We start from the raw sequence: 20,619 nt of genomic DNA, 5'->3' as shown, positions 1-20,619 counted from the left end.
GGGGTCAATGGTTAGTGGTTTGATTTTAGGGGCTTCAGAGTCAAAAATTAAGTATGAATGGGGGGGGGGGGGTGGCTCGTTTAAGGATCGGGTATCAAAAGGATGATAATTATTTGGGTATTATTAGAAATGGAAATAGGGTGTCTAATAAGAGCAGTAATTTTAACGATTGGGTGTTGAAATAAAAGCAATTTAGGCATGCTGAAAGCTTTTTCATACCAATGCTCGTAGAATTTGAAACAAAATGGAAGAATTAAAAAGTATAATTATACATGAGAAGTTGGATGATATTGGAACTATCGAGACATAGGCTACCCAACATGATGCAGATTTGTTATGTATTGCTGAGTGTAATTTGTTTGGACAAGATAGATTAGGTAAAAGAGGTGGTGGGGTTTTATTTTCTGTTACAGACATTTACACAGAATTGGTCCTAAATGATAAATCTAATGATATTGATATGGTTTGGCGGGAGTTGCTGAATTATAAAGCCAAAAAATGGTACTTGGGAAAAATTTATAAGCCACTCAAGACAAGGGAAAAGATGAACAGATGCATTATATTATTAGTGACATGTCCGGTAAGAGACCAGTCATCATAATGGGGGATTGCAATTTTCCAATTGATTGGAATAACTTTTACCCCAGTAATGGCAGAGAAGAGGAATTTTTGAAAGTAATTGGGGATTGTTTCTTAGATCAAGTTGTAACTCAGGAAACTTGGCAGAACATGATTTTTGATCTAATTTTCAGTGACATGGGAAGTTTTGTTCAGGCATTGTGTATAGAGGATCATATTGGTGATAGCGACAACAACAGCATTATGCTCTGGATTGAATTTGATATGTACAAAGATGAAAATTTTAGGTTTGTACCCAATTTCAGAAATCCTGATTTTGTTGCACTTAGGCATAGCCTGAAAGAGGTATTTTCATCAGGGTTGAGAAGTAGCAAAGTAGATCCAGAGTAGACAGAATTTAAGGAAAAACTAGCATATGTAGATGGGGAAAAGTTCCTTTCAGAAGAAAAGGTATTAATAAGAAAATTTGCCCATGTGGTTCTCCAGGGAGATTAAAGCAGCTGTAAATTATAAGCAAGCAGCTCTTCATCAGTTTAAAGAAACTGCTCACGGTGCAGATGGGCTCCAGTATGTTAAGCTAAGGTAAAATTTTAAGTATTTGGTACAGATTCAGGAAAGGAAATTAGAGCAAAGGCTAGCAGATAGCATTGACAGGAATCCTTACAGGTTTTTTCCTTACGTTACTTTTAGGAACGTTTAAAATAATCAAGATGAGCCAGTGATATATGATCACAGAAATTTAATTCAAAAAAATAAAGACATTGCAAATGGTCCAAATAACTTTTTTCCAGTGTTTTTAACAATAACTATATCTCAACAATTGACACTAGAAAGACAGAAGCTATTATACAGTTTGAGGAATTTGTGTTTTTCAGGGAAGAAGTTTTATTTTATTTGGAAATAAATAAAGCAACTAAAGCTCCAGGATCTGATAATGTTTATCCTAAAATTTTAGTTGAATATGAAAGGAATTATGTGGATAAGTTAAATAAATACCTATGTGATGAAAAGTAAAATAAGAAATAACAACAACAAAAAGCAAATTGCAATACTTTCATTGTTTCTTATAGCCCAATGACAGTGCCAGTGGTCCGGAAGCAGGCTAACATAATGCCCCTCTTCAAGAAAGGGTATAAAGGTAATGCAGAGAATTATAGATCTAGCTTTCAAACTAGCTGACATAGGAATAGGAGGGAAGATTATAATTTGGGTTAGGAATTGGCTGACTGGAAGGAAATAAGAGAAATCATTCTAAATGGAGTGCTGTTTTAAGTGAGGATTCTCAAGGATCAGTTTAATGGCATCTTTTGTTTATAATTTTTATGAATGATATTTATGGAAATATTTCTGGAAACATGAATTGTTTTGCTGATGACGTCAAAGTTATGGAGATTGTAGAAAATGATGAACAAGTAAAACAGCTTCAAGAGGGTTCAGATCATATTACTAAGTGGGTGGACAAGTGGGGTATGGCAGTTAATGATGGGAAAAGTCAAGTGCTTCATTTAGATAAACAAAATAAGTGTACAAGTTATTATTTACAGGGTTCAGTCATTAGTCAGACAGATAATGTTAATGATTTAGATGCCTTAATAAATCAGGACTTCAAGTTCAGTCAAAAGAACAGCATTGAAATTAACAAAACAAACAGAATGCTTGGGTTTATCAATAAATCTAATTCAAACAAATCTGACAATGTTCTTCAGCTTTTATACAGAAGTTTGGTAAGACTTCATTTGGAGTATGCTGCTCAGTTATGATCTCTTTATCTATAGAGAGATATTTCTTTACTGGAAAGTGTTCAAAGAAGAGCTAATACACTAGCAAGGGGACTTATAGATTTAGACTACGATACCAGATTTAAAAGGCCTAACATGTATAGCCTGGAGCAAGGGAGAGTCAGAGGGGACATGATTCAGTTATGAAAGATGTGAAGGAGGGAACCAGTTTAGACGGGTCAAAAAAATCACTTTTTTTTATGTCATAAAATGTCAGTAGAACTATTCAAGAAAATGTTGCTAAAATTTCAGTGAAAAATTCCGATTAGTTCCTATGTTAATGAGCACTATTCCAAATTGTTCACATCAGATTTTTTCAAAAGCGTTATTCTCAAAACAACTTTTTTTTCAACTGGTGGGCATTCTAGCTCAAAGAGTTATTGACCAATCTTTCTGAAAATTTGTGTATATATCCTTAATTCAATTATAATCTATATGAACCTAACTCTGGAATGATATTATTAATTAAAAAAAATTTTTAATGTAAGAAATGTGAAAAAAATGGTAGAAAACATGACACAGTAATCAAACACCTCAAAAACAAGCAATTTTTAACCTTTTTTTTTTATCACAATTAGGTTCATATTCTAATGAAACATGTTGCTTATGAGAAAGAAAAATTGTAATGATTACAAATAAAAAATGTGGCTTCGGTAATGTCCACCAGCAACAAGCTCTGATGGTGATTGCCCATGGACAGCAGTTGCTAACTCCACTATTTCTGGTGGAAATAACTTGAAAAAATTACAAAGTGTACTTCAAAAGATGAATAAAATATCCTACAAGTTTAAAGAAAATATTATTTCTTTTCTGTTAAAAAAACTCACGAAAAACACTAAAATTTAGGCCTTCTAAATGTATTTCCTTTCTAATGGTTTAAAATTTTGCATGGAAAGCAGGACAAGGGGTAGTTATTTTAAGCTATTTAAATTTCAAGCAAACTGGAAAATTAGGCAAAATTGCTACTGTAGGAGGGTTGTGAGCACTTGGAACAGCTTACCGTAATGGGGTTGTGATGGGGAAGGGGATAGATAGCTTTAAGAAGGCAATTAACCTTCATTGGGGACTAATAAACTGACTAGGACCAGCCTAGATGGGCCTAGAGCCTGTTTCTGGTTATTTGTACTTGTGACAAGCTGATGTGTGCATCACATGACTTCCTTTTACGCCAATTTAATGATAATAGTGCCTTGGAGTAAACAAAGAAACACTAAATATTTTCACCCTTAGTTTCTTGCGAATCGAAGCAAAAAAATGTTTTACACAGATTTATTTCCCCATTATGGGCAATCTTAAAGGGATTCAGTGGTTAACTCTTTAAATATCACCATTATTGTCCAAATTAAAACCAGATTTAAAAATTAAAAAAAAAATCCGCCAACTTTTTCGCCAAGTTGGCGACTAAACTTGGCAATATATCGCCAAGTGTTTGACAAATTATAACACCACTTGACTTAGCATTGAAATTAACAATGATTTCCCCCAAAAAGGTGTGAAAGATCCCCTTAGGAACATTGGAATGCAACCAAAAGCGAAGATGCACAACTAGAACCCACTAGGAGTCTACGTACCAAATTTCACCTTTCTAGAACATACCGTTTGTGAGTTATGCAAGATACATATGTACATACGCACATATATACGTACATCATGGAAAAACTCGTTGTAATTAACTCGGGGATTGCCAAAATGGATATTTCTGCTGTCTGTAAGTTCCTAGGCATATATCCACCTGTGGTCAGGTCAGAAAAAAACCTCCACATTAATTCGGGGGTGAGCAAAATGGAAATTAAGACCGATTTTCGAATGAAAATTTTTTTGCAAAAACAATACTTCCTTTTTTGTAAAAGGAAGCAAAAAGAAAAGTGGAAGGAGATAACAGGGGACAGGAATATATCTAGCTCTGAAAGACTACTATTTGGAATGTTCCCTCATATTCTTGAAGGGTACTAATAACACTTTAAAATATTTTGAAGAAAGAAATATTTGTTAAGGAAATTCAGGAGAAAAAAATTAAAAAAAAAAAATTCTTTACAATGTTCCTAAAATACCTGGATCGTTTACACAAAACACTGAAAGTCAAGTATTTTAAAAAAAGCTCTTACAAGAATTTGAGCCCCTCCCCCTTCATCCTTCTCATGCAATTATCCTGGAACCAAGAAATCATTGTGCCATAAAATGCACAAAACAATGAATTATGAAACTTAAAACAAGTTTTAACAGATTTGCATAAAATTCAAAATCTTACTTTTATAATAGAATCAAACTATTTCTATCCTAGAATCTGATTCATGTTTTTTCTCCCCAAAATAACTTTGTCTATTTTGTTTCAATAAATATAACGCAAAATTATAAATAACTAAATTAATTAAAATACAATAAAAGAGTTTAGATGCATTAATACTTCCAATTCATTATACAGACCATAAAATAATGATATTTTACATTCACATATCTTGATAAAACAAATATTACACTTTTAAGCTATTTTTATTAATTTTAACGGTTAAGCATTTCCGATTTTAAAACATAAGTTAGCCCTTCAACAATGTAGCTAAGAAATAAATAGAAAATTGAAAACAAGCTTATCTTGATGTTATGATGTTGGCTTACTATAGAATTTTAAAATATTTTCCACAAAATTAAAGTGGAGATCTGTTTCACATGCAAACCAGTCTGATGAAAACTGATGCAAAACTTTAAAATCAAATTTGAAAAGCAAAATAGCCCAACACAGTAAAAAATCTTTCCTTAGATCCTGAAAAGAACCCTTTTCATTTTAAATAATCAAACTATATGAATTGAGAGGAATAAAATAGCAATAAAGAACCTTCTGCTAATGCTAAACTACTGGGAGAAAAATGGTTTGTTTTAGCAAGTTTGTAGCATTCTGATGGGGAAAAGGTAAACTAAAAATGCTGGATCATTTTCCGGGAAAATTGGCAGGCATCTATTTGAGAAGGTTTTGCTTACAATTTTATTAGATGTTCAGATTAAAATCATACATGTTAATTACATGAGCAAAACTATGGTAAGAATGTGAATGTATTATTTATACATTTCATTGCACAAACTATATTAGTAAAAACTAATAGCGGCAGATGATTCTAAAAATTTTAATCAAATATGATAACGCTTCCAGAAAAACATCCATCAACATAGCACACAAACATTATGTTAACTTAAAATTGTAATTTGATACAAAGATTGACTCACCGCCTAAGTAACTGTCGTCCTTCTCGCCAAGAGACATTGCTATTGCTAGTGATTAAGGGATCCCCATCAACAGGTTCATCTAAAAGGTTAAAATATTCTATTAATTCAATATTCTTCTAATGCTTCAAAGAAATTTGAACAGTTGAACATTCTACTGAAACAAAAAAATTTCAGTTTTCTTAAGACATTGAGAACCAGTAAAATATGAGTGGGCATCTGTGATGAAATACATGTGAAAATGTTCAGAGCCAACTCAACCAACGGCTATAAACCTTTAGAATCAAAAAAATTGTGAGAGATAAAACATATCAAAAATGTATGAAATAGTGGAGTTAATAGTGTACCTAGTACAATAACACTATTTGATAAATGGTTATTTGAGAAAAGGAGAAAAATCATGAGAATTCTCATGACCGACCTATTATATGTAAAGAAACAGTAAAACATTTCTGGAAGGCGAAATGCTATTTTTAGGGTGCAAATCAACTGATTTAAGAAGCATTTTAAATCAAATGATTTTTCAAAAAAAAATCATTGATTTAAATCATTTTTAACTAAAATCCCAGAAATCTTCTTGAAAATTTTTAATTTAATTTGTTCTGTCTTTTGCTTAGTCAGTATAACCTTTCTTCCTTACATTGATTTTATCCCTAGGATTTTTCTTCACTTGACCATTTTTATCTATTCAAATTCTCTCTTCTTAACCTAAAAATTCAAAACTTCAGTCAAGGAACATTTTAAAATTAGTTGTTTTTAACCCCCGACACACAAAGGAGGGGGGTTACAAGTTTGACGTGTCAGTGTATCTAAACAGGAATGATAGAAATGCGCAAATAACTTGATGACTACAGCGGGATTTGCTGCCTTCATTGATTTTAAAGCGATATTGCATATTTACTTTTAATAGAGTTACAGCTAAACGAGTTTCTACTGTTCTTGGATTTTGGTCATAAAATATGCTCTAAAGTTTTAAGCTTGAAATTTTTTTGGAGCAAAACAGTATTTTTCTTTCTTTCTTTCTTTTTTTTTTTTTTGTGATTTATGACAGCCAATAAAGCATGAATGCAAAAGTGAAACAACTAAGCTCATAAAAACTAAAATTTGATACATGATTCTGACATGGAACAATCTAATATTTCGATGTTGATATATAGTAAATACATAACTTTTTTATAAAGTTAAAAAAAAGTCGGTAGTCATTAATTCAAAGCAATATAATGACCTTAAATTGAGCTTTGAAAAAGTTAAAAAAGGATGCGTATTTTAATTATTGTGCATATCATTACAATTAATAGTACAAGAAAAAAAACATAAGGCAGGGGGAGGGGACGTTTATATAGAAATTATTAAAAATGAGAAGTAAAGCATTTTAACTGAAAACTATGCCATTACAATTTCTGTGGCACAGAACTTCTAGCGTTATGGCTAAAATTGTAAAACATACTTTGGTATCATTAGAGATTTTTAAAACCTGATTTGTTACTCAACACAAGTAGGCCCATTAAGAAAGAAAGAATAAAAAAGTATTTGATATTTGTGCTACACAACAAAAGCAAATTGAAAAATATTTATTGAGAAAGATGAAAAACATTCTTTATCAACTACTTTGAATAACTTTTCTACAGAAAATAAACACTTATAGAAACCACAGTCATTCATTTGAATATAATTTATGCATAATAAAGCAAACACAAAAATTATTACCAATATCATCAAATATTGGAGCTTTCAGGTCACTGAAATTTGGATCTGTCCCATACTTTAGTTTGTGAAACTTGACTCTGAAAAATTTTAAATAAAAATAACTTTAAAATTAACTTTGAAAAAAGAAAAAAAAAAAAAAAAGCTGATTTCATAAAAATATATACCACACACATTGCATATTTTAAAATAAAATATCAGTAGAAAACCAATGTTTAAACTAATATAAGAGCAATTACTACTTTAATTTCTCTAGAGATATTAAAAACGTAATCTTAAACAGGGTGCTTCATTTTAAACAGATAGTTTAAACAAGCTTAAACAGGGTGGCAACAGGAACTGAAAAAAAAGTTTCCCCGACTTTTCCCTGATTAAGTTCACCAAATTTCCCTGATTTACATTATCAATGTAAATCAGGGAAAGGACTGTTGATCTTTACTATAATTGTTTCAGTATCTGCATTGCTCTTGTTGGACTAATTTGGGAAACATCAAAGTCCTACCCAGTTAGCCCAGTTAACGGTTGGGACTAACTGGGGAGTCTGAGATTCTTAACAGCTAATTCTATATCACCTGTCGAAATTTCTGTGCTCAGGGTATGGTAATTTCAACGAAAATGTGAAATTTCCGTGCCATACTTAGTCCAGGATCTGAAGGGGGTTGAGCATGCATGGAAAGGCTGACGCAATATTATTTCTGATTATTGTTACAGGCACGATGGTGGTTATGAAACCACATGTCTTCGCCCCCCCCTGGGTGGTCGACAACCCCGAGGGAGGAGGGAAAGCAGTGGGGGGGGGGAGCCATTTGCTAAAACACTCATAACTCGCAAACTATTTGAGATAAAACACTGAAAAAAGTGGCAATCGACGCAACAAAACAAGGGCTTCATAAAAGCTAAATATGATTATGGACCTATCTTTGTTGGTTTCTGAGTAAAATTCCATTTTTCGCAAACAAGCAAATATTTTGAATAAAATGCGCAAAACAAACCTGGCTGCATCATTATGGCTTTATTCTCATCGAAGTGAAACCCAAACTTGGTTACATCTAAAGGCACTGCTAAGGTACAGGGGTATTGATTCAATAGTACAGTTGAGCAATGCTTCTTAGCACATGTTGGAAAGAATTTCAGGAGCATGGTAGAGAGCTGATATTATATTTATTTCTGATGGAAATGACAAGAAATTATTGTAATGGTTGCATTCGCAAGAAATACCTATTTTCTTGACAATTTTTTATTGAAATTCGGAAGCACTCAGACATTGTTTTAATGATAACTCTAGTGTACAAAAAACAGTTTCAGACTTTTTTGGTAAAGTGAAAGCATACTTTTTTGTTCCTATTTTAATTGTTGAATCTCAGGCGGAAAATGCATCAAAAGCTTGTAAAATTTTAGATGTTTTTTCCCGTAAGTGCTCCTGAAGATAGATGCCATCCTAAAGTTTTTTTCCTTTCCACAACACCAGCACATGAAATGGCAACCTCTGTCCTTTAACAAAGATTGCCAATAAAAATTCATTAGTTTCTGATCTATAAACTATTAGTTACTTTTTCCCCTATTTTGCCCTGAATCATATGCAGGAAGATAGATTCTGTTGCATGCTTCATCCTGGTTGGACTCAGTCATTTCAGAGAAATTTATTACTTGACTCTCAGATTTTAAATAATATTCATTTTCGTTTTCAGAGTTACCTGACACCAGAAACTGATTGGATGCAGGAACGGATATGTTACATATTACATACTCTGAAATATACTTTTAAAGGTTCCTTTTATTTTCGGGAATGGCTATGACACGAAACCACTGGTTTGGTATTTAGTGATTTTTTTTATAAGCGAAGGAGACTTTTCCTGAACTTCTGGTTTTCAAGTTATGAAAACGACAGTGAGATGTACCGATCGTGTATAAGGGCCACTCGTGTAGTTTGACTATTGGAGAGAAAATTTTATTATTTTTTTATTTGGAGACTTGTAAAATCTTTGCTACATTTGAAAGTAGTGTTTGGGACATTATGAACCAGAGTCATTTTATCGATAACTTGAACTTTGTTCTTAAAATAGGGTGCTTCTTCCAGAGTTTTGCTGCAAGAAGTATCATTTTCAATTACGTTCACAAAATCGGACTTTGCGCTTTGCTTCAGTGAACCATTCTGATGAACCTAACCTAGCACTGGGCCCCTAGTATGGGAATGATTTTTAGATGTACTAACATCATTTTTGAGCTGACGTTTCCCAGGTTAAAGTTTTGGTTTTTTTTGCTGTTTTGCACTCGCTATTGAAGACATTGCCATTGCAGGACTTTTCTGGATAAGAGACTATTCACATTTTCTTTAACGTTCCACTGAAATTTTGATGCTGCTTATGCGGCAATAGCCTCGCTCACTATGTTTCATAACTCAGGTGTAAAATCTACAAAAGGGTTATGCTGATCATTTATCCTTTTCGTAATTACTTCGTACTTGCAAACTTGCATGTTTTAATTTTTAAAAAAAAGCCATTGTGACCCATACTAAGCAGCTATAAAGCATTAAAGGTTAAATAATTAAGTAATTACTTAACAGGGACATTGTTTTGATAATATTATGAAATAAAACCGCCAAAACAGGAGAGCCACAAAATTTGCTTTAGTTTATGTCGAGTCTTCAAGGTACATTCCGCAATCTTGTTTTTTTTTTCTTTTTTGTGAATTACCGCAAATGCTTTTTGAGCTTGCTTTTATTTCACTTTTCAACATTTTGATAATAATTAAGTAATATTAAACAAACTGAATAATGATATTTCAGATTTTATTGGTTCCCTAAACAGTTAAATAATTTTGATAATTTGAAAAAAAAAATGTGTATTTTATTCGAAATTTTTGTTTGTTTGCGAAAAATAGAATTTTACTCAGAAACCAACAAAGATAAGACTATAAACATATTTAGGTTTTTCAAGTCCTTGTTCTGTGACACCTTTTGCCACATTTTTAGAGTTTTACCTCCTTCGGTTCGCGAGTTATGAGTGGTTTGGTTACTGGCGTCCCCCTACTGCTTTCCCCCTCCCCCGGGGATGTCGACCGCTGAGGGGGGGACGACGACATGTGTTTTCATAATCACTGTAGTGCCTGTAACAATAATTAGAAATAATTTTGCGTCAGGTCTTCCATGCATGATCAAAACCCCCCTTTAGATCCTGAACTGTACTACAAATAGTGTTCGAGCTTGCTACTCTCATTTTATTTTTCAACGCGTTAACAGTACTTAAATAGTTTTAACAAACTGGACAATGATATGTAGGACTTTATTTGAAAAAAAATCAAACAATTTTGATTGAGAATTAATTTTGGTCATAAAAAGTTTGTTTTGCGCATTTTATTCAAAATTTTTGCTTGTTTGTGAAAAATAGAATTTTACTTAGAAACCAACAAAGATAGGTCCATAATCATATTTAGCTTTTATGAAGCCCTTGTTTTGTTGCGTCAATTGCCACTTTTTTCAGTGTTTTATCTCAAATAGTTCGGGAGTTATGAGTGTTTTAGCAAACGGCTCCCCCCACTGCTTTCCCCCTCCCCCGGGGTTGTCAACCACCCAGGGGGGCGACGACATGTGGTTTCATAATCACCATCATGCCTGTAACAATAATCAGAAATGATATTGCGTCAGCCTTTCCATGCATGCTCAACTCCCTTCAGATCCCGGTCTACTCAGTCAGTAGAGAGATGCATAAAACTTGTGACAGAGATAGGTGGAAAAGTTTGCGGGCATGGAAACCCAGATGGTTTTATTAAGTAGACAACATTCAGATGAAGATCTTTGATGAAAAATTTAATACTAAGGCAATTTTTTCTTAACTTAAACAGAAAAACCACACACAAATTGGTTTGTTGCTTGGGTAGAGTGTTTGTGTGGGGGAGAGGGGGAGAGAACTAGGCTTCCTGCTAAATCTAGGTGGTGAGTCTTGAGTCATTTTAACATAATGGAGAAATAAGTAATGCATTAAAACGGATGCTTAATATTTATTGAAAGCCAAAGCCCTGCCATAACTTGAATATTTGATACTCAATTGGTAGACAGGTGAGCAAAATTTCTGACTGAGGATGAAGAAAAATGTCGCAAGCATGAAAACCGAAAAGGTTTTCATAGTAAATACCAATCAGATCAAGAACATTTGATACGAATTCAGAATGTAAAGAACTTCAGCACAATGATGACATCCAAATTGACTGTTTGATTGGGTAGGGTGGTGAGTGGGACTTGATGTATTTACGCCTGGGGTAGGCATGAGTTTTGCTGTTTTCTGTTGAAACTTCCATTGAATTTGCACCCTTTGACCCCCCCCCCCCCCCGGAAAAATTTGAAACGACATGCCTGCACACAGAGAAATGTGCCTGCACACAAGAGAAATGTATTTAAAACATTAAAATGGATTTTTAATACTATATTTTCATAGCTTTATGTCAGCGTAAGAATTTTTTTAAATAATATGACTTTTACTTTAAAAATAGTATTTTAAGGCTTTCTGCGTGAATTTAAAGGATCTACAATGTGCCCCCAAGTTTTTTCTATACATTTCGGTAACTACAAAGTGTATTTTTTATACTGTCAGAAATAAAGTAAATTATTTTTAAAAAAAAAATATGTCTTTAAAAATTGCCGATTTTTTAAAATTTTTTCTCAACTTGAGGGCTCTTGCTCGATTTCAATTTTTTAAAATAATTTCTTTTAATTATTTCACCTGTTATTAGGATGCCCATGCACAAGTTTTCCACGCTATTAGAAATTGATTAGGCAAAAAAAGAAAAAAATGTTTTTCGACCCACCCTAGTATACATACACCTTAAGTGGTTTCAATTGATTTATATGTCACAATTGATAAAATAAAACAAGACTGATCCTCAGCCTGGTCCATCAGGCTGACCTCATTCTCTATAAATTTTAGCCTTTATCAAAAGCTTCTAGATCACAGCGAAAGTGAGCAAGTAATATGCTAACTGCCTCCATAATCACAAGCTCACCTATTGAAATGACATTATTAGAACAGCAAAAACCTAAAAAGAAATAACAGAGAAAGAGAAAAGGGAGCTATTAATGTGGTGCAACTTAAAGAAAAATTGAGAAGATTAATTTCATTTCGGCGATTCTAATACAAACAACTGGAAATTGCATGCCCACCGTGTGCTGTAACTATAGACCAGGAAAAGATTGGCTATAATGTGGCTTATAATGTGTGCTTAATTAAATGTGGCGTGAAGCCATTTCAAAATATGAAAGTGAGAGCATTCTTAGTGATCATTGTTAAACAAATTGATTGCTACTTTTTTTCTATTATGTATTACTTAATTGCAATAATGTGTAATAAGTGCTCCATTATATGCAAATATGTTTCACATTATCTAAATGAAATCATCCTCTTGCTTTAGCACAACCCAAATTAAAAAAAAAAATAGAATATCAGTACTGTTTAAGCAAAATTGATCACTGAGTCCGGCAAAATGAATGCAGTCTAATTAAACAAAGTAAAACATGTTATTAATGAATGAGTGAAACGATTTCAGCAACCTTAAAGGTATTATTTGAACAATATAGGGGTAGTTAAAAAATTTGAAAACTATGTTTATTTTTTATATGGATCAAAAAAATAGAATAATCAATTCATTTAATGTGAGTTTGAAAAGTAGCGAAAATATTTGCATGCCTGTTAACTGTCTAGGTTGCGACAAGTATAAAGCTTGGCTCCCAGAAAATTTTTTATTATTCTTTTGCTGAAAAGGGTCTTCAACGCGATAAATCAGAAACAAGGAAATTGCATATTATACCATTGTTTAAAGCCAGAAAAAAACAGTAACTCTTGGATTAAAAGAAGGATTTACTATCTACGTTCTTGAAGATTTTAAAGGAATATAAAAGAATCAATCAATTAAAAAATAACCGAAGTAAATGAGGTAGAAAGCTTGCAACAGCTGGTAGAGATAAATGCAAATTAAAGTGAATTGTTCAAAATAACAGTTTTAAAAATGCCTATTACATCCATAAGTGCTGGAAAGAATATGTAGTTATCGTGTCCAAGTCAACTACACTTGGACGATTGTATAAACTGCAGTTGCAATCCTCGAATTAAAGCCAAAGATGAACATGAAGCAGAGACACACCTAACTCTCCTTGAGCAAAGATAAGCTTATCTAGGGGCAACAAGTCTGAGAAAGTATTTTATTCTGTGATGAATCTTTATTTGAAATATCTGCTGAAGAAATAAGTGTTTGGATTTGGCATTAGAAAAGCGAAGCGATTGAGAAAACTTGTGTAAGACGTTCTCTCAAATTGAGACATCCTTTATGGTATGGGGAGGCATGAGAGTTGCTGGAACTGGAAAATTATATGTATCTTAAAAAATGCTTATTCCGCTGTTTATCAAGATATGCTGGATTACTGCATGATACACTCTTCTGAGGCACTGCAGACACACATTCAGTGTTATCTTTCAGCAAGATTCCGCTTTGTATCACATCTCTAAATCGATTCACAGATTTTAAGCCGAAAGAAGGATTTCGGTATATTAAACTGGCCAATCAACTCTACTGATCTCAATACCACTCAAAATCTGTGGCATCGTCAAATCAAAAGAAAAAGGTTCAAGACCTAGAGCCTGTTAACAAAGCTGAACTCATTGCCGCATTGAAGAGGGTAGGGAAACAGTATCAGTAGTTTTGAACGCAAACAGTTGATGGAATTTAAATCTGAAAGGATTATAGATGTGATTCTAGAAAAAAATGAAGCTATAAAATATTAATATATAGTTTCTTTAAAAAAAAATTCAAATTTTAATATTCTATTTTTTTGACTTAATGTAAAATATCACTATAAACTTTTGGATAATTCTGTCCAAGATAATTTTTAATTAAGTTTATTTGAAGTGTTATGTACCCTTTAGTGTCTAAGAAAGGCGGCATGTTCATTTAAATACCTACTTTGTTCTTATATTTTGTTATATTACCCTTTTTCTTCAAAAAATGAAAGTACAGTCGACTCCCGCTACAACGCGATCCGACTTATGCGAAATGGTATAACACAAGTTTTTCAGGAGCAACGAATTTTAGAGCTAAAGCAAATTTCTCACTCTCAACAGGAAAATATTTGGAAAGGAGTTGTGATGCAATGTTTAGGTAGCCAATAGCAAAGCGCTTTGGCTTTGTACGACTACTAAACATTGACTTTGTGAATGTACTTTCATCCTTTCAGCATCAGTGACTATGCAAGTTACCACGCACCACACTACAAAGATAGTTTTATTAGTGTGTATATATTACCACTCCTCATTTTTCATTTGTTTAAAGATGGAAACAAAAAGCGAAAAATTGCGACAATTTTAGAAAAGCTAAAGATTTTTGATACGCTAACAACTAGAAAGTGGGTCGATGGTGGAACGACAAGTATGTATGAGTGAACTTTCATACGTATAGTTAAAAGTCAGGAGAAGGCAATCCGTATAAGTCCTGACCTTAGTTTTAATATGAAGCTTGCAGAGTAGTGTTTAAGCAAAATGCAAACAATATGAAATTGGAATCTGCTCTTGTATTGTATGTAGATTATAGAGACCCTGAAAGAGGAATGTTACCGTGTATGTAAATGTTATAAAAGTAAATGTGAAGCTAGTGTATTTAAAAATATATTAGAATAACAATCTGATTGTGCAGCATAAATCATCTTCAATTTTTAAGCTATAAATGTAACTTATTGTATCTACTTTTACAGTGCAGTGTTTTATTATAACTACATACTGTATGTACCGTACTGTTTTATTTTTATGTCTCTCTCTCCCATTGATCATTTGTTTTGTGCATCGTAACAGTATTTTATGTTGAATAATGCAGCTTTTTTTAAAAATTACATTAAAAAAATCAGCTCTTTATGTAAGAAACTGTAATATCTAGTTAAAAAATGGTCTAAAACAGTTTAAAAGGTGTTTAAAAATATCTAAAGTGATTGGGCATGTTAATTAAAAAATCATGTACACAACAATTTTCTATAACGCGAAATTTCGACTTACGCAGGGAGTCTTGGAACGCATCCCTCGCGTAAGTCGGGATCGGACTGTATTCTATTTTTTTGAATTTGGGTTGTAAAAGTCGTCAAGCCCCTAATACGGGACAAAATTAAAAATGATTTTTTTTTTCAAAAAATGACTTGATGTGTCATGACATTTTGAATTTTTTATGTTACATATAACCACATAGCTTCATAAATTAAGATTCAACTTAAGAACTACAGAAGATAAAGGATCAATTTAAATATATTTTCACTCCAGAAAAATCAAAACTGTTAAGGTCATCATTTTGTCTTGTAGTCCCCAACATTTCATGCTGTTAACAATAATACAAAAATAAGGGAGAAAAGGAAAAAAAATGCATTCAAAGTAAAAATGTTATGCAGGTTCAAAAATTATTAGTGAAAACATTTTGAAATCAACATTAGCAAATGACTAATAAAAAAATAATATATTTAAAATGAAAAACTTAACTTAAAATTAAAAACATCCATATTTTTAGTACAATGTGGGAGACATATATTACAAGGGAGCAAAAAATTTATATTTAACACTAGTTATTTACTTTACTGTATACATTTTTCAGCTTGATAACTTCTTAAAATTTACCTTACATTAAAAAAATGCATATAGAAAAAAAAAACATTTTTTTGAAGAAAAGTACAAATTTTAGCCCTCCTGCTGGACACCTAAATATTTTTTAATTGGGATAAATATTTCTGAGTTATATGTGGGGCTATAGGGCAATGTTTTATCAACATGAAATTTTGAACTTCTGAAGTAATTTTTTTTTTTCGATTCGGTCAAGCACACAATGCTATTTCACACATTCAAGCAAAAGTCGGCACGGATTGCCGTTATTCAAATTATGTGAAATTTTTTTTACAATTGTTTTGACCTAAAAGGAAAAATATTTAAGAGGGTGTGCAACTTGAAAAATCAACTTTTTTTTAGGACACATATATATCTTCAACATTATATTAAAAGAGCATAAACTACAATGTTCAGATTGAAATCAAAAGCATATTCACCTTTCTTGTTTTAGAGCATACTCCAACATTTTTATCCTTCTTATTAAATCATTTTTTAAGTTTTCTTGGCCCTTTCTTTCGCCTTGCAGAAATGCTATTCGAGCCTATAAATTAATGATAAAAATATTAAAGTTAAATAAAACAGGCATTTAGAGAGATAAAGACATTAAATAAAGGGATGTACTTTTTCTTTGAAATATATGGTAGGGGAAGCTGCTATACCCACGGAAGGTTGTACCTACGGATGTTGTTCTGGAAATTTCGGGTATTGTCAAGAGAGATGAGATGGGGATTTCAACATGTGTGTCTCAGCTCTCCCCAGTATCTCAGGAGGTTTCAACGCCATCAAATAAACAATTAAGATTCTAGCACAATTTCTCAGTTTTAGAAGATCTAAGTAAAAAAACATGTACAATTTCTTTTTTTTTTTTTTTTTGTATGTCGTACAGTGTATAATTTCATCGTTGTAGATATCTTGTGGTCCTATGTTTTCAAAGTATTGTTTCTGATTCTGTCTCTGTCGTCAAACTGTGGTCCTCTTGAGGTGACTCGCTTGCAAAACCAAAATGGCGTACCTTTGTACCCAAGGACACATTACCATGTGTACCCACAGATGGCAATTTTTAATGTTCCTGGGTCATACCTGAGTTACAATGTGAAGTACTTCAAAATGATGCCTTTTTATCAACGTCCAAAATTTACTTTCAATAATGATGATGAATTTGAATGGAATACTCGATTCATTTGAAGTCGACTTTTCTGGGTTTTGTTATGTTTATCTAAACAGATTTTTTTGTAATTGGTTAATTTTGTTAAAGGTTCCAATTTTCATATAAATTGAAGTCATTATATAGGTACATGGAGAGCCATACTAGTCGTGTATCTAGTTTCTTGTTAATATTTTGTTTAAAATATTAACAAGATTAATATCTCAGGGTTTGAAATAGAGCACGGGATTGCGCGAAACGCGTACAAAATCGGTAAATCCCGGGCAATCCAAAGGTCCGTGCGGGATTTCTCCCCCGTAAATTCTTAAACTTGATAACGAACCCCATACCAGGAAAGCGGAGAAGATAAGAAAAAATTTCAAAATCCATTATCATTTTCGAAAGATGGAAAAAATTTAATAAAGTGTCCGTCAATTCAAAGCAATTCAAGTTACGTCGACGATTCACTGGCATCAACGAATTCCGATCCGCCGGCATCAACCGATTCCGATCCTCTCGGCATCAACCGATTCCGATCCTCTCGGCATCAACCGATTCCGATCCTCCCGACATCAATCGATTCCCATCCGCCGACATCAACCGATGTGTCACAACAACTGATTCCGCTGAACAGTAACACATCAACTGATCCTGATCCGCTGGTCGAAATGCGATACGAAAGCTGCTGGAAACGACAGTTCGTTTTCAAAAGGTATAGGCAATTTTTTACTATTTCTTTTAGATCGCCAGAAAAAAGGTCTTTACACTGGAGAAATATTATTCTAAACAATCGGGACCGAACCCCATTCGGATAATTAGATCCAGAAAATGGTCCATTAAAAAAAATAATTGAGTGTATGTGATGTTACTTGGTTGTAAAATATTTTATTAAAAATGGAATTATATTAAAAAAATAAAGTGCTTAAATTTATCTGCTTGTGTTATTTATAATTACCCTTGGTTTATTCATAGCATTAAGAATGAACAACCCTCTAAAAAACTCTAAAAACCAGCAAGGAGTGTGTACACTATTGAATATTGGCAACGCTAGGGGGTGGGTGTCATTCCTGTGTCCTGGTTGAACACTTTCAAAATCTGGCAAGCTTAGATTAGGAGTACAATTTTTTTCACTTCAACTGGTTCTTAAAATCTGAAAAAATTAACCATCAGAACTATGTACGACATTTTTTATAACAAAAATAAACATCAACATCAGCAAACAATAATTTAAAATTAATTTACTCAAGGGGGATATTTACAGCTATCTCAATTGAAATACACTATAAAATAATAAAATGAACGACATAAAATAATAAAATGAATCGGAAAATTTCAAATGGTTTTCTACAATGTTGCCTCTTTTTTGACCTCATATGGTCCCAAAAAACAATTTCCTCTTTTACAAAACTTGTTTAAAAAACATCCATATTGCCAAAATGTTGACTGGTAAATATAGCACACATCCTTTCTTTGTTCTCTACGTATTTTTAGGAATGGACAGTTCCTCTCATTTCACTAACAGGGGTCAAAGTTTTGCGGTCGGCCTTTCATTAAAAAGATTCTTGCAAGTCAGAACTCATACAAAATTTCAAAATATTTAATATTTTTCACAGTAACATGAAAAAGGAAAGAAAATTGCAAACAAATAACTGCTGTTATCATTACTTGATGGTCATTTTAGTAATTGCATCTGATTTACAGAAACCAATTTCTGAATATGTGAATCATAATTTGAGACATTGCTGGTTTTCGATTTCAAACTTTGATTCTTGGTTTTGGATTTATAACATAGAAGAAAACAGCGGGTCGCATGGGTTAGCTTAGCAGTCCTTATGTGGTCCATGGGCCATAAGCTGACGACCACTGTATTAATGCATCGATACTTCAATAAAAATATTTTTTATTGTGGCAGTATTATGGCTGCATGGTATGTTACAGGGAACATTAACAGCTGAGGCTAGACCTAATACACGGTGGGAATTTTTCGAAATTTTCCCCTAAACTATCCTTGAAAAAAAAAGAAGAAATTTTAACAAACAATTCTCTGACTTTAGTACAACTCATAGGAACATAAAAGAAACAAATACTGACATTTTTGGTACGATTTCACATTGTCTGATTGAAAATTAAAAACAACAGTAAAAGACCGACTGTGTAAAAATAAATAAAAGCACCACATTTGCAGTCTTTTTGATCATGTGAAAATTAACGTTTGATTTCAAAAACATGACTGTAATAAGTCTACAAGAAATTAAAAAGCAAAATTTATTTTCATTCATTTAGAATGCAAACAACAGCAATTAAAATAGTAGTAGCCGAAAGTAACTTTACAAAAATTGCGATCACAAAAACGAAACTTTTCTTGCAAAAATATGAACACCACACATTTCTAATTCTTAATATGTTTACTGGGTTGCCACTCAATTTTGGAAAAAAAATTCCCTGTGTTTTCCCAGTATGAAAATAAAACATCACAAATGAGCGAACACTGATGGTTGAAAGAGAACATTAAAAAAAAATCTTGATAATTTTCACCAGAGTGAATAAAATCAAAACAAAAAATAAATAAATAAGGCAAAATAATAATAATAATAAGAATTCATAATAATTGAAATAATAGCATGGTGATTGAATATATTTAACTTTTTATGCAAGTTTAAAAAAAAAAAGCCTTCTCCTAACCATTCATTACTGGGACCTAAAAGTGTAATTGATGACTAATTTCATACACTCTAAATTAAATTATTATGAAATTCAAGATACATGTTAAATAAAACAAAAAGATTATGTTTTTATGATCTATATATATATATATATATATATATATATATATATCAGGCTTGGAGTCAAATACGAGGGAATGTAATCTATTACGATTATGATTACGGGCACAAAAAAAGGGGGATGATTACGATTATAATCCTCTGGTAAAACGTAATTACGATTACAGCAACTATCCGATTATGCAGAAAATGTAATCGATTACGATTATAATATGCGGATTATGATTTTGATTACAATTACAGACTTGTATTATAATGTAGATATATCACTCCTGTAGATGTATCAGACTCCAACAACTCTACAGGACCAATTTAATGATCATTTGATAAGCTATTTGCAAAGGCTTTGATTTCATTCTTGAATCTGTCACTAACTGAAGAAATTGCACTTTCACAAGTGCTAAAAGGTTTCAACTTAACATTCATTAAAAAAAAAAAAAAAAAAAAAAACACACACACACACAAGATTGAGCATAACATGCTTTGCTATGACTTCCACTTTTTAGTCATACAGCTTATTTGTTTGCATAAATAAGTATTTTGTAATAATATTTATACATCACAGTTTTAATGCAGCAGTGAAGTGCAGTTTTTCTCACTTTAAAAATGTAGCATAAAAAGATAATTAAATTTCAAAATTTGTGTTAATTCCTTGATTCAATAAAACGTAAGCAAATTTTATAAAATCTATCCATGCAAACTTTTTACTTTCATACATACTCATTAATTAGGGATAATATCAGTTGTAAACATATAAACATACATTTAAGATGAAACGATGCGAGAAATTATTTTGAAAACAT

General features: G+C 32.3%; 1 protein-coding gene across 1 annotated transcript in view; it reads right to left on the bottom strand.

Moving 5' to 3' along the window:
• LOC129218143 (striatin-3-like) overlaps positions 1–20,619 on the bottom strand; it is an 86,287-nt gene that overhangs the window by 46,002 nt on the left and 19,666 nt on the right. Inside the window, exons 2-4 of the mRNA XM_054852356.1 lie at positions 16,327–16,430; positions 7,278–7,354; positions 5,574–5,652 (exon numbers count right to left, since the gene is read on the bottom strand). Coding sequence (XP_054708331.1) covers positions 5,574–5,652; positions 7,278–7,354; positions 16,327–16,430 — 260 coding nt within the window. The remainder of the gene's footprint in view (positions 1–5,573; positions 5,653–7,277; positions 7,355–16,326; positions 16,431–20,619) is intronic.

This window comes from Uloborus diversus, chromosome 3 (genome assembly GCF_026930045.1).
Source record: "Uloborus diversus isolate 005 chromosome 3, Udiv.v.3.1, whole genome shotgun sequence".
NCBI classification, from domain to species: domain Eukaryota; kingdom Metazoa; phylum Arthropoda; class Arachnida; order Araneae; family Uloboridae; genus Uloborus; species Uloborus diversus.
Note: the sequence above shows the minus strand (reverse complement) of the source record. Positions and strands in the feature narration are given on the sequence as shown.